This window comes from Pinus tabuliformis, chromosome 5_1 (genome assembly GCF_031772625.1).
Source record: "Pinus tabuliformis cultivar Carrire ecotype Pingquan chromosome 5_1, CPIR1, whole genome shotgun sequence".
Classification (NCBI taxonomy): Eukaryota; Viridiplantae; Streptophyta; class Pinopsida; order Pinales; family Pinaceae; genus Pinus; species Pinus tabuliformis.
In genome coordinates, this window is record NC_142305.1 from 934,405,756 (window position 1) to 934,429,447 (window position 23,692).

Sequence of the window (23,692 nt, forward strand, 5' to 3'; positions counted from 1 at the left end):
AATTCAGGGTAGTGGAGTTTGGGCCCCACCAATGGGAAAATTGAGGCAACAAGCTTAAATAGAAGGTGAGGACAATTGTTTGGGCTTTTTGTCAATTTTATATCTGAACTTAACTATTTGTGTGAGTTGTTCAACTAGGTGAGCAAGTGTTGCTTAGCACAAAGAGATTTCTGGGCGGGAATCTCAACTCTCACTTCGGTGGACTTAGAGTGCCACCCTAGGTGAGTCCCTTCTCAATTTGGGAGTCATTCTGAAGCAAGGGATCGAAGGTTGCTCTCACTTCCGCCCAAAACACGGACATTGGAGGAGAAATTTGTGCCACTTGTGGGATCCTTCTGAGAGCAGCGCCCTTGCTGGGAATTCTAGGGCTGACTTGGTGCATCAATTACATGCTATTTTGGGTGGTTTGGAGGCCAAACACTGAGGGAGTTCTTTGGGAAAATTTATGGCATTCTAGGGCTTGCGTAGTGTTTTGGCAGAGGCACTCATGGGAAATAGGAGCATCACGATTTTGTGGGCTTAGTGGCTAGAGAAATTTAGGGGAAAATTTGTGGGGAAATTGCAAGCAATTTTGGGAGCTTTTCCTGGAGGACTAGAGTAGTTGAAGCAGCGTATTTCCAGGTAGTGCGTTTAGCTAGTGAAGCTAGAAATTTGCACTTTTTGTGGGTTTTTTAGTGGTGGGGTTTGGGACCAATTCCTTTTTGGTCCTGTAGGGAAAATTAAGAGGCTACAGTAGCATTTTCAGAGCATTATGGGCATTTGGGTGGCAAAAACTCCAATTCTATCCTGCAACAGTGACGGACAATTTTCAGGGCTAGCGTAGAATTTGTGGGCATCTTCCTTGGAGTTGGAACAAGCATTTTACCACCTTGGGTTTTGCTCTAGCTTGTTGAGGCAAGCCTAGGTTAATTTCTCCTTATCTACATTGTACTCTTCTACCCAAATTCTTAATAAAAAGTGAAATTTTGGTGTTGCTAATTGTGTGACTAGTTGTACATGTGTGGAATTGCCATTTTATATACTGTTTCAAGTTGCATGCTTCAGTTATTTACTGTTAATTTCAATTAGGAATATTACAAGGAGAGTTTACAAGAATCTCAAGGGAGCAAATACTCTTCCCCAAGAGAACTAAATGGAATAAGAAAAGGGTACAATGATTACTATAGTATTACAATGAGGAGTCCCTCAATGAGGTAACTCGCTTTTCCTCAAGGAAATATGATCTCAATGGCTCAACTTCTCGGTCTTCAATAGGAACTCTTGTGTATGAGAAAAGGAGAGAAGGATAGTTTAAGATCACGAACTTAGGTATGGTGAAGGGCTCCAAGTAAATGGTTCCTTAGTTCCTCAATCCTCCACCTACAAGCTCCTTCAAAGGATGCCTTCCAACCACCCTCCAAGCCTTCAAGAGGACTATGCAAGCACAAGAGAAAAGAAACTTAGATTATGTGCAATATAAATAGTCACAAAATGGTAATATACACTATAACACAAGCGCAAGTCACAAGAGAAGAAGTAGATTTCCTCTCTTGCGCAAGCAAGGAAAGGCTAAGCCCTTCAACCAAGCTCTCAAAACTAGATCATATCAATAAAAGAACATCAGATTTGACAAGTAAAATTGAAATTGATAGTATTAGAGAGCTATGGTAGGAAAACTCCCTTCTCAAACTCGTTGGATCAGCCCCTGAGAGAAACTTGATTTGATGTGGGTCCTTCCATCTTTGCCTTTGAGAATGAGTTTGTCCAACCAAAGACTTACCCCGCACTCAAGCTTGTTCAAACATATTAGTTTTTCTACACACTTTAAGAGAGCATTAGCATTCACAAGGGACTAGACTACGCAATGAAGGAGGAGGCTAGAGGTTTAGCCAAAGACCTTCTAGTCGCCTTAATCTAGAATGGTCCTCTAATCCAAAAATCAATGCAAGATAACTTACACTAATTAATCCAATAAAGGCAAATGAAGCTAACGAATTTATGATCAACAATTGTAGAACATTAAGCAAAAGAAATCGAATGTAATATTCCTAATTAGCCATGGCTAATTAGAATATTCGATTTTGCTCAATTTTGCCTTATATAGTTATTTGTAAATAAAAAGGTGAGGAAAAGGGGACATAACTCACTTTTAAAATAAAAATCACTTCCTAGTAGCACAACATTGCGACTTAAAGGGGAGCCAAGGGGGCCAAAGGACCACGCAGAGATGGGGCACACGCAGACACTTGGAGGGACTGCGCAAATGGAAAAGGGAACACGTGGCAAGAGGGGATTATGTTGGAGGAGGTGAGCCTTGGGATTGGGAGAGGCCAATGCTATAGAGGAGAGAGGAGCCCCCTCATTTTGTCATTCGATTATGAACATTTGAGCTAATCACTTCGACTTGGAGAACGCTGGCTATTTAGCCTGTCTACAGCACTGTTTAGTGCACTGAGTGTCTCCGTTCAGAGATCTCACCCTTAGCCTTGGGGGACTTCAAGTGCCTACTCGGGCAAGGTATTTTCAACAGTCTTTTGCAGTAGTTTTCATCTTTGGCATTGAGGTGGAGCTAAGCATTGGAAGATTGCGCAGTCTTGAGAGAGAGGGACGCAGTTCTTCTAGGAGCAATTCCAGATTGAGGATTTGTGGAGGAGTTGAGCTGGGATATTGAGCAAGGGATCAGCTCTTGCTTATTGGAGTGGTTTGGCAGAGTTTCAAGCAATATTTTGGAGAATTCTACTCTGTGGCAGCGCAGGGCTTTGAGGGATTGCGTGATTCCCCAAGGGGGAGATTTTCGGGGGTTGGCCATTTCAGAAAAGCTTTCTGGGTTTTTCTAGGTTTTCTGAGTAGGGGCGGATTCCAGAGTTTCAGCATTTTCTGAGGAGGGGAACAGCCCCAAATCCTCATTTGATTTCCAATAGTAGCAGCAGCACGGCAATTTTCCAGCAGCATCCACGCAGAGGCCATTCCTTGTTATTCTGAGTGTATTTCTTCACTTGCCTGGTGCAAGTCGAGGTGCCATCCTTCTAATCACCTCCTGTACTCATTCCATTACTCATTATAATAAAATGGCTTAGCATTTCTCTCTGCATTTCTCGAGTATCTACTTATATTTAATGCTTATATTATTATATGTTACACCATTGTTATTTTTATCACTTTGAGTTTCCCGGTTATTATATTATTTGTGCGTATTTGGTTGGAGTTTATTGGGTTTTGGGGAAAATCTCTAAAACGAGATATTGCAGTGGTATCAGAGCATAGATCTGGCTCAACCTGTGGAGCTAGCAATCTATGACACCGGGGGAAAAGCCCTACATCTGTTACAGAGGTAGGAGATACAGAGACGTTGGGCGTAGGTTGGAGAATACCTACAGAGAGGGAGACTGTGTCCCGGTGGTGGACGCAGAACAGGAGGAGCTTGTGGTGGACGCAGAACAGAAGGAGCCTGTAGTGGACGCAGAGCAGGAGGATCCGATGGCAAATGAGGACGAGAGGAGATTTGCAGACATGCTCCTCAAATCAGTGCAGGATCTGTCGAGGCAGATTGAGGTGATGGGGCAGAGATTCACAGCAGTGGAGGCTAGACATCGTGAGAACCCACGGGTTTTCCACGTTGGTGAGGGATTGGGTACATCTCACCATTTTCCAGAGCAGGGTGCCACTCAGCATGATATTACTCCGCAGATGGCCTCACATGCCCCTACATGCTCTACCATGCCCACTTTCCTAGTAGCGGACACAGGGGCCAAAGCCCAGCAAGAGGCAAAACCCGGTCATATGGGCGATTATTTTGCAGAGTACCAGGCCTATGGGCAGGAGTTCAGGGATGCTCTTTCATTCAGAGATTTTGTTTAGCTCCAGCGGGATAGTAGACCCCGCGACCATCACAGAGGACACCGGCATTATCACGATGGAGACACCCACCGCACAGCTAGTAGATTCCACTTGCCTACGTTTGATGGTTCATCAAACAGCTCGGCAAGGTCTTGGGTGGAGAAGCTGGACATCTATTTCCAGCTTAACCAGATGTCGAAGGCAGAGACCATCGAGGTGGCGACATTACATTTCGATGGTGAGGCCCAGGATTGGTGGTTCCATGGGATGGTTACACTCGGGCATTCCATAGTGACGACGTATGCCGAGTTCACCAGGAGATTGATGGAGAGGTTTGACCGGAGGGATCCGGAATAGCACTTTGTTGAGCTGACGAGGCTCAAACAGACAGGGAGCCCAGACACCTACATTGCGGACTTTTTGAGGGTTTCAGTGATGGGGCCAGATCTATCCACAGCACGGAAGATCTACATGTATGTTGAGGGGTTAGCAGAGCCACTTCAGGGTCTAGTCAGATCCGCTAGACCAACCACCCTTCAGGATGCTATTAGCAGGACCCGGGACTTATAGGATGTCTTACCCAGGACCCGGACACCTTACCCCTAGCGACAGGCTTTTCAGCCTAAGGGGAAGGATGTGAGGATTCCGCCTCCGAAGGGGAATCCAGGACGAGTACAGATTGATGATGATGCCAGGAGGGAGTTGAAGAAGAAGCGGTTGTGCTTCACCTGTCAGGAGCCGTGGGCACCAAGACATAGATGTGCTGCTGGCAAAGCACATTTTATTGAGGTCTTCTCCGAGAGCAGCGGGGAAGAGGATGAGGAGGATGATGTGGAGGTAGGAGATAGTCATGCCATGCAGGGCCCCTTGCCGCCTCCACCACCAGCAGCAAGTGGTGCAGCTTTTGCACCTACCGGAGGAGCCCTTGCAGCAATGCAAGGAGTTCCCAAGTATTTGACGCTACGCGTATGGGGGACAGTACGTGGCCAACGAGTATCAGTTTTGGTTGACAGTGGGGCCACCCACAACTTCATCGATGCACAGATGGTTGAGCGGAGAGGTATACTGACAAAGAGCTTCGATGGATTTTCAGTTTTGGTCCCAGGAAATCAAACCATGGTGTGTGCTCGTTATGTTCCAAAGTTATCAGTGACGATGGGCACCTACACACTGACTAACCACTTCTTCGTGGTCAATATTCCAGACACCAATATAGTACTAGGTGTTCAATGGCTCATCACTCTAGGGAAGGTCACTACAGATTGGAAGGCCCTAGAGATGGAGTGGGATGATGAGAAGACAGGGAGGCATGAGAAGATACGGGGATAGCACACATACCCGCCTCAGACCGTTTCAGCACATCGGACGGAGGCAGTCTTCCGAAACGAAGACGTAGAGTGGGCAGTGGAGCTACGTGCATCAGAGGCAGGGACTACAGGGCAGATGGTGCAACCAGAGATACAGGCCATCCTTGACCAGTATGCCACAGTGTTTGGGGAGATTCCACCGAGACAACCACCGGACCGGGGGTTTGAGCACACCATTGAGCTTGAGCAGGGCATACAGGCAGTGATTACTACCCCATATAGGCATCCCAAGGCCTATCGGGATGAGATTGAGCGGGCCATTCAGGAGTTGTTGGCTCTTGGGCACATTCGGCCAAGCACGAGTCCTTTTGCTTCTTCCGTGGTGTTGGTGAAGAAGAAGGACGGCACATTGAGGATGTGCATTGACTACAGGGCCCTGAACAAGAAGACCCTGAAGAACAAATACCCCATACCCAGGATCGATGAGTTGATGGATGAGTTGAGAGGGGCACGGTTCTTCTCAAAGATTGATTTGAGATCTGGGTACCATCAAATTCACATGAGGGAGCAGGACATTCCCAAGACCGCCTTCAGGTGTCACTATGGGCACTTTGAGTTTTTGGTGATGCCCTTCAGGCTAACCAACGCCCCAGCTACATTTCAGTCTTGCATGAATCACATCTTCCACAGTCACTTAAGGAAGTTTGTGTTGGTATTCTTTGATGATATCCTCATTTACAGTAGGATTTGGGAGGAGCATCTCCAGCACATTGAGAAAATATTGCGCATCTTGGAGGAGCAGCAGTTCTATGCCAAGCTCTCCAAATGTGAGTTTGGGTTGACGGAGATGTTATACTTGGGACACATCATACGGGTGGATGGAGTGAGGGTCAACGAGGAGAAGATCAGGGCCATCAGAGATTGGCCGGAGCCGAGAAACATAACGGAACTTCAAGGATTCATTGGCATATGTACTTACTACCGGAAGTTCGTCAAGGGTTTCTCACAGCTTGCTGCACCCCTAACAGATTTGACGAGGAAGGGGGCATTCAGTTGGTCGGATACAGCGCAGCGAGCCTTTGACAGGCTCAAGGAGGTTATGAGCAGTTGCCCAGTGTTTGCGTTGCCAGATTTTACACAGCCATTTGTTTTGGAGTGTGATGTGTCAGAAGAGGGAATCGGCACAGTGTTGATGCAAGGAGGTCACCCTATAGCCTTTGAGAGCCGGAAGCTCCTTCCGCACGAGAGGTTGTATTCTATATACGACAAGGAGATGCTGGCCATCATGCATGCATTGGCCAAGTACCGACAGTATTTGGTGGGTAACGGTTTTAGGGTGAGGACTGATCACAACAGCCTCAAGTTCTTTTTGGAGCAGAAGCAGCTACAGGAGAGGCAGCAGAAGTGGATCAGCAAGATCTAAGCATATGACTTTGACATTGAGTATGTCAAGGGTAAGAACAACGTGGTAGCAGATGCCCTTTCACGTAGACCAGCCACGTTGTCTCTTATGAGCTTGGACGCAGACTGGAGGGCTCGACTCTTAGTGGAATACTCCAAGGACAGATTTGCATGTGAGGTTCTGGATGGGCAAGTGGCGGATGATAGGTACAGGGTGATCGATGAGATCATCTACTACAGGGACTAGATCTTCTTGACTGAGGGGTCTCAGCTCAAGAAGAAGATACTTCAGGCATCACATGATTCACCATTGGCAGGTCATCAGGGGTTTACGAAAACCTACAGGGCCATTAGAGAGAGGTTCTCATGGAAGGGCCTCAAGGAGGACGTACTCTAGCATGTCCGGGAGTGCGATGTTTGCTAGAGGAACAAGGGGGAGATGAACCATCCAGCAGGACTATTGCAACCTCTTCCCATTCCGGAGGGGAAATGGGAGTGTATTTCGATGGACTTCATCACAGGGTTGCCCATGGTACAGGGCAAGGATTGCATCTTTGTCGTTGTTGATCGGCTGACAAAGTACTCACACTTTTTCGCCATATCTGCACACTACACAGCAGCGCAGGTCGCCAAGCTGTTCTTCAGAGAGATTTTCAGGTTACATGGTCTTCCCAAGACCATCACCAGTGACAGGGACAGCTATTTCATGGGTGGATTTTGGCAGGAGCTTTTCCAGTTGGTGGGGATGGAGTTGACACCGAGCACCAGTTATCACCCACAGACGGACGGGCAAACAGAGATAGTTAACAAGTGGCTGGAGGGCTACTTGCGTAACTATGTCAGTGGGCAGCAACGAGCATGGCTGAAGTGGCTGCATCTGGGGGAGTACTGCTAGAACACTACACATCACATGTCCATCGGTATGTCACCATTCTATGCTTTGTATGGATATCATCCTTTATCTTTCGCTGACGTGATGTTTGGTGCTAGCAAGGCTCCGATAGCCAAGATTTGGATCCAAGAGAGTCAAGATATTCTCCGAGCTCTCAAGGATAACATGGCTACAGCGCAGAACCAGCAGAAGCTGTACGCTGACAAGGGTCGGGTGGAGAGATAGTTTGAGGTAGGAGACTTGGTCTACCTACGATTACAGCCATACCGACAGTCGTCACTGAAGCAGAAGGGGGCTGAAAAGCTCAAGCCCCGCTTTTATGGGCCATATAGGGTGATACGCAGGGTTGGACAGGTAGCATATGAGTTGGAGTTGCCCCAAGGCAGCAAGATTCATAACGTTTTCCATGTATCATGCCTGAAGAAGGCGTTGGGACAGCATGTGACAGTGATAGATGAGCTACCACCCACGGATGATGAGGGGTATTTGGTGTTGCAGCCAGAGGCTATTATTGATACCAAGGAGAGGCAGCTACGGAGCAGGACAATCCGGGAATTCTTGGTGAGGTGGAAGAATTTATCAGATGACGATGCCACTTGGGAGAGTGACAAAAATTTTGCAACATCCATCACTTCAGTTGCTTGAGGACAAGAAACAATTTGTCGAGGGAGACTGTAATATTCGATTTTGCTCAATTTTGCCTTCTATAGTTATTTGTAAATAAAAAGGTGAGGAAAATGGGACATAACTCACTTTTAAAATAAAAGTCAGTTCCTAGTAGCACAACGTTGTGACTTAAAGGGGAGCCAAGGGGGCCAAAGGACCACGCAGAGATGGGGCCCACGCAGACACTTGGAGGGACTACGCAGATGGAAAAGGGAACACGTCACAAGAGGGGATTACGTTGGAGGATCTGAGCCTTGGGATTGGGAGAGGCCAATGCTATAAAGGAGAGAGGAGCACCCTCATTTTGTCATTCGATTATGAGCATTTGAGCTAGTCACTTCGACTTGGAGCATGTTGGCTGTTTAGCCTGTCTACAGCACTGTTTAGTGCACTGAGTGTCTCCGTTCGGAGATCTCACCCTTAGCCCCGGGGGACTTCGAGTGCCTACTCGGGCAAGGTATTTTCAGCAGTCTTTTTGTAGTAGTTTTGATCTTTGGCATTGAGGTGGAGCTGAGCATTGGAAGACTGCGTAGTCTTGAGAGAGAGGGGCGTAGTTCTTCTGGGAGCGGTTCTAGATTTGAGGATTTGTGGAGGAGTTGAGCTGGGATATTGAGCAAGGGATCAGCTCTTGCATATTGGAGTGGTTTGGCAGAGTTTCAGGCAATATTTTGGAGGATTCTACTCAGTGGCAGCGTCGGGCCTCGAGGGATTGCGTGATTACCCAAGGGGGAGATTTTCGGGGGTCGGCTATTTCAAAAAAGCTTTCTGGGTTTTTCTGGGTCTTCTAAGTGGGGGCAGATTCTAGAGTTTCAGCACTTTCTGAGAAGGGGAACAACCGCAAATCCTCATTTGATTTCCAGTAGTAGCAGCGAGTCAGCGACACGGCAGTTTTCCAGCAGCATCCACGCAGAGGCCATTCCTTGTTATTTTGAGTGTATTTCTTCACTTGCCTGGTGCAAGTCGAGGTGCCATCCTTCTGATCACCTCCTGTACTCACTCCATTACTCAGTATAATAAAATGGCTTAGCATTTCTCTCTGCATTTCTCAAGTATCTGCTTATATTATTATATGTTACACCACTGTTATTTTTATCATTTTGAGTTTCCCGGTTATTATATTATTTGTGCGTATTTGGTTGGAGTTTTCTGGGGTTTTGGGGAAAATCTCTGAAACAGGATATTACATCGAAACAATATTACCTCACACAAATGGAAGAATAACACCACATCAATTGTGACCGCCAAAGTCTTTACTTTATTGCTCAATACAAAATTCGGCAAAGCTTCGCTAGCACAATAGCTCGTCTAAAAGTTGATACAATGAGGAGCCCATGACTCATTTAAATAGAGAAATGGGAGACAATCCTAATGTGAAACCCCAATGACAAGTGGACAAATGATAATCTCAAGGGAACCAAATCAATTTCCAAGTGTGGAGAGTTCCTTCCATGTGTGGATCAAACCACCTCGTGCTAGACAACATATCCCTTTTTCTCCATGTGCACAAATTCGAATTTCCTTGTGTAGATGCCAAGTGTAGTGGAGGTGGGTGAAATGGGAATCATTTCCCACAAATTTCTCAACTAGACTGTTGCTCTTTGACACCACTGCTACTGATGTGCACAAGATGCCTCCCTACTGTGCATAGATTGTTGGACTGAAGTGTGTATCAGTTGAAGTGAAGGGATGCGTACAAGTGTAAGGTTTGGTGGAGTGTAATGGAGACATATCTCCATAGTTCTCTCAACCAAATAGTCCAATTAATCTTCAACTATGCATTAATTTCTCCATGATTTATTCGAGCTGCCAAGATGATGTGTGTACCCTTAATTCTGGCACACCAAATCGATTTTCCCATGTGCCATATTTCTTTGGTGACGTGGGTGACCAAACACCCTTTGACTTGCCTCTTGACTTGACTTTATTTTCCAAGTCATTTTGACCTCACTTGTCAAGTGGAATTATTAATTCTTTTCTCCACTTTATATTTTCTCAGCTATTTTATTGCCACATTTACCCCTAAACTTGGGAAAAGTGAGTTTTGAGGGGTAGAAACACATTTTATGACCCCCAAAGTGTGCCTTGGTAGAGAGTTGAGGTGTAGAGGTCTAATTTTGATTACTCAAACCTCCTACAAATTCTCTAGACACCACTTATTACAATTTACATCAAAATTTTACTAAAAAATTCGTCTTGTGGGAAATTTTAATAAATAAAAAACGACCCCTAGACCTAATCAAATTCCGCAAAATTTTACAAATGATTTACCATGGTAATATACATTGACTCTAGGCACTAGGACTCACCTAATGCTCTACCATCAAGCCGCACTCCAGCTTTGGGGGTATATCTGAGAGAAAAATGTGATATTCCCACTTCGCAACATTGCTAAGGGAAATATCAATTTTTGGCCAATTTTGAATTAATTCGCATTAGCACTTAGGAAGTGTGGGTTTAGAGGCCCCACATGTATTTTTGATCAAATGTGAGCCCAAACATTAGAGGATGGAGGAGAAAAATCGTGCCACTAGTGGTACGTGGGGGCCACTCATAGAGAAATGTGGCCCACAAGAGAAACACGCTCTCATTGGAGCGAAATTGGTGGGGGAAAGTCGAGCTGGGCCCACATGGGCATTTTGGAGGCTCTTTGACAAAAGGAGCAAGAGGCACTCATTTTGGTCATTCATGAATATTTGAGAATTATCTTTGACATAGCATGCTTGAGTTGAAGCCAAGTCTGCAAGTGTTGTTTAGCACACGAGTGTTTCCGAGCGGAAATCTCAACCCTTGCTTCGGTGGACTTTGAATGCCAGCGCAAGGAGGGAGTCTCATCTATTCCAGTTCGTACTAGCAGTAGGAAGTGTGAGTTTGTGGAGAAGTTCAGCAGCAACAACACAGGGATTGCGCAGTTCTTGGAGGAGGCACACTTGGAGGTTGAGGAGTGAAGTGAGTTTGGGGTTGAGTTTTGAGGAGTCTGGGGAAGCATTTTTGTTGGAGATTGCAGCTATTTTGGATGACTTTTGCAGCAAGATTGATAGGTGGGTCAAATTACCCAGTGGCAGAGCCAATGAGGGAAAATAGGGCCAAATTTCCAAGGTCAACCATCAGTCAATTCTTTGGTGGGTTATTCAGGTTATTTAGTGGAGAACCCGGGGTTAATTTCCTGGAATTTTCTGAGCATAGGAGGAGGCCCTTACAGCCATTCTACACAGCCAGAAGCTCAGTTTCGAGGCATGCCAGCGCAGAGCCAAGGAGAGCCAGCAAGCACACTTGGAGGAGATCTCATACTCATCACTTGGGCTTCGATAGCTTGCCTTGGGCAAGCCCGTGTGAATACTTTCCAAGCACCTATTGTACTTCATGATTTATCAATAAAATGGCTCAGCAGCACAATTTTTGGCTCTAAATTAGTGTTCTGATGTTTGAGTCATTTTCTGTGTCTTTATGACTATGCATGCTTTGATTATTTACTATAAAATTTCCTTAGGGCTATTACAGTGGTATCAGAAATCGTAGTCTTGGCATACCAGAGCTCGTAGTCTTGGCTCAGCCTATGGGCAACAACATCAATCTATGACACCAGAGGACCAACAAAAAATAACCTATAGGAGAAAGAGGTATAGAAGCAAAGAGAGGCAACTACAAATCACCCCAGATCTAGAGGTCACTGAACCAGAGGTCGAAAGGCCAAACATGGGGGATAACGTGGGAGACAGGGGGAGTAAAGAGGATGAGTTTGCCCAGTCTCTTCTAAAGGTCGTACAAGATTTGTCAAGAGGAATTGAGGAGCTGAGACAACAAAATTGCAGCAACAACAAGGGCAAAGGGATTCAAGGGGAGTTCCAAATTGGTGAGGGCTTCAGTACTTCACATCACCAAGGGGGTTAAGGCCCCAACGCACCCCTCATTCCCAACACACCACCCAGGTCCACAATTCCTACATTTATAGCATTTGGCACTGGAAGGTCGCAAGGGCAAGAGGAGATGACCATGGGGGACTATTTTATAGAGTATCAGTCATATGGGCCTGACTTTAGAGGGGCCATTACCTTCAGGGACTTTTGTTAACTGAAAGGTAATAACAATGGAAAGGGACAAGGCGGAGGAAGCTACACTCATGGCACAGATCTACAGTGCGCCATGGGGAGATTGTTCCTCCCAACTTTCGATGGGGCTTCCAAGAGTTCAACAAGAGCGTGGGTGGAGAAGCTAGATGTCTATTTCCATCTCAATCAGATTAAGGAAGGGAAGGCAATTAAAATTGCCACTTTGCATTTGGAGGGAGAAGCCCATGACTGCTGGTTCCATGGGCTAACCATGATGGGGCATGTCGGAGTGGCAACCTATGAGGAGTTCACTAGGAGGATGCAGGAGCATTTCGAGAGGAAAGACCCGGAGGAGCATTTTCGGGATTTGGCAAAGCTCAAACAAATGGGAAGCGCTGAGGCCTACGTTTCGGAGTTTCCGAGCTTTCCAGTGATGGTGCCTGATCTGTCAGAGACCAGGAGGGTCCTCATTTTTACAAAGAGGCTAGTAGAGCCACTGAAGGGACTGGTGAGGTCCAACAGGCCCACTACTTTGCAGGATGCAGTCGGGAGGGCCCGTAATTTGCAAGATGCCCTACCCAAGGCTAGAGTTTCGTTTCCACCTAGATAGGGATTCCAGCAGAGGTGAAGAGACACGAGGGCTCCACCACCAAGAGCCAACCAGGGGCAAGGGCAAGTGGATGAGGAGACCACGAGGGACCTCCGGAGGAGGAAATTGTGTTTCACCTGTCAGGGACCATGGGCACCAGGCCACAGATGTACAGCAGGCAAGGCCCATTACATTGAGGTCTTTTCCGATAGTGACATGTAGGACGAGCTAGAGCTGGAGCCTGGAAGTGGGTGGAGATGACAGCGCGGCACATGTGGAGAGGGGACCACCACCACCATTACCACCAAGGGGAGCTCCTTTCGCACCATCAAAAGGGGTCCATGCATCTTTGCGAAAGGTACCCATGTTTTTGACCTTGAGGATCAGGGGTGCAATGCAAGGGCAGTGTGTTTCAGTTTTGGTGGACAGTGGGGCTACCCACAACTTGTTATGAATATAATTCATAACAATTGGATAAATAAAATAAATATAAATAGTAAATAATTAAATATTATTTAGGTTAAATAATCATTAAATTAAGTGCAAAGGCCCATTCACGAAAGGTCACCTGCTGAGGTATAAAAGCAGGGCCTCATTGTAACATTTATATCATCTTATATCACATATACATTTTTATATATTAATAAATTATTATTAAAATACCTCTTGTGTAATTTTACGATATTAAGTCTACAAGCTATCAGTTTTCTTGCTTTAGCATAGTTTTTATGCTACAGTGGTATCAGAGCCATGGCACACGATATAATCATGCAGGCCTTTGAACGCAGTTCGACGCAGAATGTGCCATTACGTTCATATCTTAATTACGTTGAACAATTTAGTATTCAAGAAGTATTTCAGCATTTAGAAAACTTATGTGCAGAAATTAAAGCATGCTGAAAGGAAATTTCAGTTGAAGAGGAGGGGGTTAGTGAAGGTGAGGATAACCAAAGTGAGGTCAGTGAGTGTCTATCTAGTGAAGATGAAGAAGAAGAAGAAGAAATTGAAGACTGTTCCTTAAAAAGATCAAAACCGAATTCAGGTGTGCCAGAGAAGGTGAAGAGTAGCACTACAAATTTGATGAGCTGCGATGAGCAGACTACAAAGATTAAAGCAGCCGCAGAACGTCTGAGGAAAGGATACCAAGAAGCTGAACAAAAGAGGAAACTTGGAGATCCAGCACAACAGTTTAAGCATAAGCAGACAAAGAACAGGAAAACCCTCTGCACCAGACGAGAAGAATCGGCTTCATACATACGCTATCTGATTAGTACAGCTCTGTATGTAATGCAAGCGCATCGGGAACCTCTGTTGCCTCCTATGGATCCTCTGGATGAAGGCAAGTATACTCTTGTTCTGGACATGGACGAAACGTTGTTAATGGAATTAACTGAGGACCAGTTTCGTGGGAATAAGGATGTCAAATTTTGTGAGACAGATTTTGTGGTTGAACAGCAACTCACAGGGAGAGTTGCATTTATTGCAATGAGACCCTATTTGGGACAGTTCCTCAAATCAATGGCGGAGTTGTTTGAGATCGTGATATTCATAGAGAGTCCCCAAAAAAGGGCCGACGCTATATTGGATAAGCTGCCAAACAGTAGCCTCATTCGGAAGAGGCTGTACAGAGATTCGTGCACTGAAATAGAAGGTAAACTTGTGAAGGACCTCTCACTCCTGGGAAGAGACCTGAGCAGGGTATTTATTGTGGACGACTGCCCTTTCTCCTACTCCCTTCAACCCTCTAATTCCTTTCCCATCAAGCGATTTCTAGGTTGGGCATCAGATTCCGAATTGGCGGACGAGGTGCCCTCCGCACTGGTCAATATTGCCATGATGAAGTCCAATGTTACACTTGTTCTGAAATCCATAACTCTATTGGACACCTCATTATACTGGATGCCGCCACGGAAGCCACTTAGGGCTCCTCTGCTGCCACCCAAGAAGGAGCGCAACAAGAAGACGAATACGCTGGTTCTTGACATGGACGGAACTCTTCTGGACTACAACTTGGATGTACCCATCGACAAAAACAACAACTATAATGACAGTTTCAAGAGGCCCGGAGTGGACAATTTCTTGGCCAAGATGGCGGAGTTGTTCAAACTCGTGCTATTTACTGCGAGCACTCGCAGGAGAGCAAGCATGCTCATGGAGGGTCTCTTCCGTCCCCATCGCCAGTTCCGGTTCTCGCATATTTTGAGCAGAGAGGTTTGCCTGCACTGCTGTAAGGGGATTTATATAAAAGACCTCTCACTCCTCGGGAGAGACCTCAGTAAAGTCATTTTCATCGATGACCACCCCTCGTCTTACGAGCTCCAACCCTTCAACGCCATCCCTATTAAACGCTTTCATATAGGGGATACATCCGATCGCTCCCTTGCTGAACTGATTCCATTCCTCCGACAACTCGCGCAGGAGGAGGCTGACGTTCGCCCGCTCATCCGAGACCCTTTAGTTTCAAATTATGCTATGATGTTTTTCAGATTGGTGACATCGAGGGAAATTCGTCGAAGGACAAAGTTTTTTGGACCGTTCATAATTGGTGTAAGCAATGGGACAGGTCAGCGTCGAACCATCACGACATTATCATTGCATAAAAATCAATTTAAACGGTGTCAATTTAGTTCAATTAAAACTATATAATATATAGTTTATAGCCATATATATATATAACAACTATATTATATAATGGTAATTTAATTAATTAATTAAATTTACAAAATATATATATATATATATATATATATATATATATTAAAAAAATATAAAAAAAAAAATAATAATAATAATTAAAAATAATAATAATAATAATAATAATAAATAAATAAATAATAAATATATATATATATATATATATATACAAGGGAATAGTACTGATAAGCTACAAGACGAATCAATGACGAGACACTAAGTGAAGAAAACCCCCCTCAATATAGCTTTGAGGACAAAGCTTCCGAAGGGAGAGGCTATGTTATGAATATAATTCATAACAGTTAGGTAAATAAAATAAATATAAATATTAAATAATTAAATATTATTTAGGTTAAATACTCATTAAATTAAGTGAAAAGGCATGTCTAAAAGACATGCCCATTCACGAAAGGTCACCTGCTGAGATATAAAAGCAGGGCCTCATTGTAACATTTATATCATCTTGTACAATTTTATATAATAATAAATTATTATTATTATTGAATACTTGTGTGTATTTTTACGTTCAAGTCTACAAGCTATCAGTTTTCTTGCTTCAGCATAGCTTTTATGCTACACAACTTCATCGATGCATAGATGGTTCAAAGGAGGGGCATCACAACCGAGGAGTTTGAGTGATTTTCAGTTCTTGTGTCAAGAGATAGGAGGATGAAATGCACTCGCTATGTTCCCTCCTTGACAATCACCGTGGGGAACTATTCAGTGACAGACCACTTTTTTGTGGTAGATGTACCGGACACCAACATGGTGATGGGTGTCCAATGGCTTTATTCACTTCGCCAGGTCACTACAAATTGGAGGAAGCTGGAGATGGAGTTCACAGGGCCGGATGGAAAATTGGTTTTGCTGAGGGGAATGCATTCTTACCCTCCGCAGACTGTTTCAGCCCACAGGATAGAGGTTGATCTAAGGCATGGCGATATTGAGTGGGTCGTGGAATTAAGGATTTCTGAGGCTAGGGGTCAGCCCAAGCCACCACACCCAGACATACAGGCTATTCTAGATAGGTACCCAGTGGTGTTTGGAGACATACCGCCTGGGCAACCTCCTGATCGGGGTTTTGAGCATACCATTGAGTTGGAGTCGAGGGTACAAGTCGTGATCACTACACCATACAGACATCCCAAGGCATACAGGGATGAGATTGAGAGGGCCATCCATGATTTGTTGGCACTTGGGCACATTAGGCCTAGCTTCAGCGCTTTTGCTTCATTTGTTGTCCTAGTGAAGAAGAAGGATGGGTCCTTACGCATGTGCATAGATTACCGAGCCCTTAACAAGAAGACCATGAAGAACCGCTACCCCATCCCACGCATAGATGAGTTGATGGATGAGCTAAGGGTGGCTAAGTTCTTCTCGAAGATTGACTTGCACTCGGGGTACCACCAGATCAAGGTGAGGGACCAGGATGTCCCTAAGACAGCTTTCAGGTGCCACTATGGGCACTTCGAGTTCTTGGTTATGCCCTTCGAGCTGACCAACGCACCAACCACCTTCCAGTCTTGCATGAACCACGTATTTCATGGGCAGTTGTGGAAGTTCGTGTTGGTGTTCTTTGATGAAATACTGATCTACAGCCGGACTTAGGAGGAGCACTTGCAGCGTGTTGAGACAGTGTTGTGTATTCTGGAGGGGCAACAGTTCTACGCTAATTTGTCCAAATGTGAGTTCGATTCGACAAAGATGCTCTATCTAGGGCACATTATTGGGGAGGATGAAGTGAGAGTTTATGAGGAGAAGATCAGGGCCATCCGCGATTGGCCAGAGCCCCGGAATGTGACAGAGTTGAGGGGTTTTGTGGGCATTTGCACCTATTATCGGAAGTTCATGAAGGGCTTCTCACAGCTAGCAGCTCCTCTCATCGATCTGATGAAGAAGGGGGTGTTTCAGTGGACTGATGGGGAGCAGGAGGCTTTTGAGCGCCTCAAATAGGTCATGAGCAGCTGCCCGGTGTTGGAACTCCCTGATTTCACACAACCCTTTGTGCTTGAGTATGATGCATCAGGGGCGGGTGTAGGAGCAGTTTTGATGCAAGAGGGATGCCCAATAGCTTTCGAGAGCCAGAAGCTACTGCCCCATGAGAGACTGTACTCCATCTACGATAAGGAGATGTTAGCCATCATGCATGCGCTAGCTAAGTTCAGGCAGTATTTGGTGGGAAACAGGTTCAGGGTCAAGACAGACCACAACAATCTCAGATTCTTCTTGGAGCAGAAGCAATTGCAAGAGAGACAGCAGAAGTGGGTGAGCAAGCTCCAAGCATACGACTTTGACATTGAGTATGTCAAAGGGAAGCACAATGTGGTAGCTGATGCGTTGTCCAGGAGGCCAGCTACCCTTTCATTGATGAGCATTGCACCTGATTGGTGGGCACAGTTGCTGGTAGAGTATTCCAAGGACCATTTTGCATGTGAGGTCCTTAACGGTGCAGTGGTGGATGACCGGCACCAGGTGATGAATGAGGTGATCTACTTCCGAAACTGGATTTATTTGGTACCCAGCTCGCAGTTGAGGGAGAAGATTTTGCAACCAGCCCATGACTCACCATTATCAGGGCATCAGGGATTTACCAAGACCTACAGGAGCATCAAAGAGTGCTTTGCATGGAAGGGCCTCAAGGATGATGTTCTAAGGCATGTTCAAGAGTGTGACACATGCCAGAGGAACGAGGGTGAGAAGACACACCCTGTTGGGCTACTTCAGCCTCCTCCTATTCCTGAGGGGAAGTAGGAGAGTGTGTCTATGGACTTTATCACTGGGTTTCCCACAACGTAGGGCAAGGACTGCATATACGTGGTGGTGGACCGATTGACAAGGTTTGCACACTTTTTCACCATCTCAGCTCGATCCTCAGCCTCACAAGTGGCTGAATTATTTTTCAGGGAGGTATTTCGACTTCATGGTCTTCCGAAGACCATAGTCAGTGATCGGGACAACAGGTTCATGGGAGGATTTTGGCAGGAGTTGTTTCGACTAGTGGGCACAGAGCTCACTCCGAGCACTAGTTATCACCCCCAAACAGATGGGTAGACAGAGATTGTCAACAAATGGTTGGAGGGTTACTTGCATAACTACGTGACAAGACAACAACGTGCATGGATACAGTGGTTGCACTTGAGAGAGTACTGCTATAACACCATGTATCACATGTCCATAAGTATGACCCCATTCAGAGCCTTGTATGGTTACAATGCATTATCTTTTGTTGACGTGATGTTTGGAGATAGCAAGGCCCCTAGGGCCAAGGATTGGACACAGGAGAGCCAAGATATCTTGAGGGCTCTCAAGGATAACTTGCAAACTACGCAGAACCAACAGAAGCTCTACGCAGACAAGGGCCAAGTAGAGAGGCAGTGTGAGGTTGGGGACTTAGTTTTCTTGAGGCTCTAACCATACAAGCAATCATCACTCAAGCAGAAGGGCCCGAGAAGCTCAAGCCTCGCTTCTATTAACATTTTTTATGTGTCTTGCCTGAAAAAGGCACGGGGACAGCAAGTGACAACGGCTACAGAGCTACCACCTATGGATGATGAGGGGCACCTAGTTCTGGAGCCAAAGGCTATTTTGGACACTCGTGAGAAGCACTTGTGGAACAGGGTCATCAAAGAATTTTTGGTCAAATGGAGGAACGTTCCGGATGAGGATGCCACTTGGGAAGGGGAGCAGATACTTCAACATCCTTCATTACAGTTGCTTGAGGATAAGCAACGATTTGGCGGGGAATACTGTGATATTCCCACTTAGCAACATTGCTAAGGGAAATATCAATTTTTGGCTAGTTTTGAATTAATTTGCATTAGCACTTAGGAAGTGTGCGTTTAGACTCTAGAGGCCCCCACATGTATTTTTGATCAAATGTGAGCCCAAACATTAGAGGATGGGGGAGGAAAATCGTGCCACTAGTGGTACAACCATACATGGGGGCCACTCATAGAGAAATGCGGCCCACAAGAGAAACACGCTCCCATTAGAGCGAAATTGGTGGGGGAAAGTCGAGTTGGGGCCACATGGGAATATTGGGGGATCATTGACAAAAGGAGCAAGAGGCACTCATTTTGGTCATTCATGAATATTTGAGAATTGTCTTTGACATAACACACTTGAGCTGAAGCCAAGTCTGCAAGGGTTGTTTAGCACACAAGTGTTTCCGAGTGGAAATCTCAATCCTTGCTTCGGTGGACTTTGAGTGTCAGCCCAAGGAGGGAGTCCCATCTATTCCAGTTCGTACCAATAGCAGGGAGTGCGAGTTTGTGGAGAGGTTCAGCAGCAACAGTGCAAGGATTACGCAGTTCATGGAGGAGGCACACTTGGAGGTTGATGAGTGAAGTGAGTTTGGGGCTGAGATTTGAGGAGTCGTCCAGGGAAGTATTTTGTTGGATATTGCAGCTATTTTGGGGGGCCTTTGCAGCAATATTGACAGGCAGGTCGAATTACCCAGCAGCAGAGCCATTAAGGGAAAATAGGGCCGAAATTCCAAGGTCAACCATCAGCCAATTCCTTCATGGGTTATTCTAGGTATTTGGTGGAGAGCCCGGGGTTAATTACTTGGAATTTTCTGAGCACCAGAGGAGGCCCTAGCAGCGATTCTACACAACCAACAGTGCACTTTCTGGGCATTCCAGCGCAGAGCCAAGGAGAACCAGCTAGCAAGCTTGGAGGATATCTCATACTCATTACTTGGGCTTAGCTAGATTTCCTTGGGCAAGCCCAGGTGCATACTTTCCAAGCACCTATTGTACTTCATGATTTATCAATAAAATGGCTCAGCAGTGCAGTTTTTTACTCTAAATTAGTGTTCTGATGTTTGAGTAATTTTCTGTGTTTATGTCTATGCATGCTTTGATTATTTACTGTAAAATTTCCTTAAGGATATTACAAAAAACTCAACTAATTATTCAGTGTTGAAAAACACGAATAATTAGTTAAGTGAAAAAAACTCCCTAGAGTGGACTCACTTGATAGTAAAGTCCCAAGGTACGTAGGTACGTTACATGGCTTTGTTCATCATGCTAGTATCATGTTTACAATATCCCCTCAGGGCTGCCAAATTTGAGTACAAAATGAAGAGAAAGAAGAAAGAAGGGGCTAAAAAGCCCTGATGAAATCCAGAACTCTGAATGATCTGAAAGTGTTGGAATGCTCTGAAATGTACTTTGGTCATGTAGTCTTCAAAAAATCTTCAAATGCAACTTTAGTGGTCAATAGGACCGAAGTGTAAGGATGTGATTTTTGGAATGCATTTGAGAGGGGTTCTAACAAGTAGACTTCCACTAACATCATTTCTAGCTGCCAATCAGTTACATGACTCAGACAGCAGATCTTTGTTATGACATGCTTGGTTTAAATAAGCTTGTATTTTGAAAGAAGTGGTGGTTTTTCCTACATCCATTAAAGGAACCTAACAGAATTAATGTTTAGTAATGGTCATATCATGTATTATTACATAGCTTGGGACTTTTAAGTTAAGAATAGTTAATAAAATGGCTTAATAAAGTGGCTTAACTACCTAATTAAGTGACATGTCAGTATATTACATGTATTGAATTTTGCACGCTGAATAATACTCTCTCTCATATGTATGTGTGTGTGCAGCCTTAATAAATCCAACTTAGTCACCCGATAAACAGTAAAACTCATCTTACTCTATCCATTTCTCGCAATCTCCCTTGTGAATCATCCTTTTAAATGATATATAAATGCAGGCTCCATTTGGACAGGAATTTGATGAGAAATCCTGTAAAGAACAAGTTATGTTATTGACAATTTTACACAAAGAATCAGATCATTCCTGGGTGCAATGGTCGATTCATTGAGGCCATCATACAGAAAGCAACTTGAGACTGTAGTTGCTTAACAGAATATTATTTATGTCCATATATGAATGGCCATTTTGAGCTATTAATCACTTTCTTTAGACTATAACCTGGCATCATCCTTACAGAGATCATTAGAAATCGTTTTGGTAAGTGCTGCCTTATCTTTATAATCAATCATTTCCTTAAGTAAGCAAGTAGCGGAGAAGAAAAAATTGTTTCTCAAATACTGGGAAGCCGTAAAACAATTGGAGTGTATGAAAGACAGTGAATATTTGTACAAAAGCTGCATTCAAAAAAATATTAAATTTTAATGTGTAGTAGAAAATGAAGAATTACAATCACCTCTTGATATAACTTTAAATTGGTTGGACACATATTTCTTAAAGAAAAAACTAAAATTGAACTTAATGATATCCAAATTTGGCCATACTCAAAAAAAAGAGAATAAGGAAATTTAGATATCAAATTTAAAACCTGTTCGGCATAATAAGGAGTCAAGGCTTCCATCGTACTACTACTGAGGTCCATAGCCAGATCATAACAACGCATATTGTTGTTAACCTGACTTGCAGAAACAAAGCCACACCATAATGAAAACCAAAAATGTTTGACCCATATTACAGCTGCAATATTGATTTTAACCCTCGCAAAGAAGAATTCCTCCATCTTGAAGAAACCCTACCATTGCACATAATGGTTCCAACCCAATTTCTGCAACTGGCTCCTCTAGCCTTTGCCTCTCAGCTGCCTGAAAATCTACCATTACCTGAAGGGAGTAAATAATTGAGTTAAGTACTTTCCAGTGGAACCAACCTAGTGCAGATATGTGAAAAATACAAAACCTACATACGAATCTTCATAATGGGCAAGTTATAATCCCTTATTAAAACTTTACAAACTCATAAAGCTATGGCTATAAACATAATAGCTAAAGGATAGCATATTTTCCAAATGAAGCTATATTGGATGCAGAATCTGCACTCCAACTCAATCACTATCACTCTCAAGGATGAAAAATATTCTGATAGGTATAGCTATAAACAGAGACATTTAAAACAAACAATAAATATAGCATGTTGGTTATTTATCACTCCTTTTCACAAAAGAATAGTTTCCAAACGAAGGAAAGAAACATGTTGAAATATAATCAAAACTCAGAAAGAAGCTTTCTAATCCAAGTCCTTACTTCAGTTCAACGGGTTGTTGCTAAATTTTCCCCATGTATATAAGGCACAGTAAGTTCTCTATCAAATATGTAAGTTGTGATCCAACTCTGATAGAGTTGCAAGCTGCAATCCCAGTTTGGACAAAAACATTATGCCCCAAAAGAATGCAAACAAGGTATACAATACACAGTCCAAATATACGAGTTGCAACGTAATCCCTGTTCAACAAAAGCAGGCTGCCACTCTAGATCAAAAATAAATGTAGGTCACTGCCCAGATATGTAGATGATTAAGCAAAGTTTGCAAACCTCCCTAAATAATTGACAAAATACACTTATAAATAAATTTTTCTGCAAAAATGGAATGTGATGGCTTCACATAGTCGCAGTACAAGAGCAATATGGTTTGATGGGCACTGAGAGAATGTGATCTTCAAAGATAGCAGTGGTTTCACTGCTTGTCTTCTTGGAGTGAATGGCCCTGCCTGTCCTGTCAGACCACGGCTATAAGGTCATTAGGTTGTTAAGGGCCTCATGGCTGCCTTTAAGCTTGGGAAAGCTATCCTGCCTGTTGGCCCATTAGGGGGAACAGTCAAAGAGCCACCCAATCAGCCAATGTGGTGTGTTCCAACTCGCGTGAGATCCCTTGCTCATGCCAATCAAATTGAAATGCTCTCCTTGTTCTCCCTCCATTACAAAGCTTTCGTTACTATCAAATGCTTCAGCCATGGTATACCAACTCTCTCTAACCTCATTCTTCAATTGGCAAATGCACTATGCTTTCTTTTCTCATAGCTATGTCCTCATTGTATGGAATTGATACTTAGATGTCGTATTATAATTTTTGTACTTGTCATGAATATGGTAACACCAAAGTGTGATCTAATAGCACTTCATAAATGTTACTTTGTGCTTCGTAGTACCATGGCAAACATTAGTATCCTAATAAATGTCATCAAAACCTTGATCTTCATTGTACTACTAGTGATATAGTTAAGTTAGCATGCCTCATATCCTAGTCATACTTAACAATTTCATTTTTCCTTTCTTACTTTCGCCCTATTCATATGAAAGACATTTCCCTGTTCATGTTTGACTTATTAAAGGTCATATAGCAAGGTCTAATCAAGAAAGAACAAGTAATGATGTAAACCTAAGTCAAAGAAAATCCAAACAAGAGTACAGGTGAAGAGAAAGAAAAATGAAAATCAAAAAATTACAAAGCTAGAACTATCCACCTCATTAAAAAAAGGCCTGTTACCCACCACCCATGGGTGAC

The 23,692-nt window shown here is 44.1% G+C and overlaps 1 protein-coding gene across 4 annotated transcripts in view; it reads right to left on the reverse strand.

Moving 5' to 3' along the window:
• The window catches only part of LOC149167846 (exocyst complex component SEC6-like), a 504,852-nt gene that overhangs the window by 194,489 nt on the left and 286,671 nt on the right, over nt 1–23,692 (reverse strand). For all 4 annotated transcript variants that reach the window (XM_089433197.1, XM_089433196.1, XM_089433194.1 and 1 more), the window contains 2 exons: nt 21,931–22,014; nt 21,723–21,809 (listed from right to left, as the gene is read on the reverse strand). In XM_089433197.1, the coding sequence (XP_089289323.1) occupies nt 21,723–21,809; nt 21,931–22,014 (171 nt within the window). The remainder of the gene's footprint in view (nt 1–21,722; nt 21,810–21,930; nt 22,015–23,692) is intronic.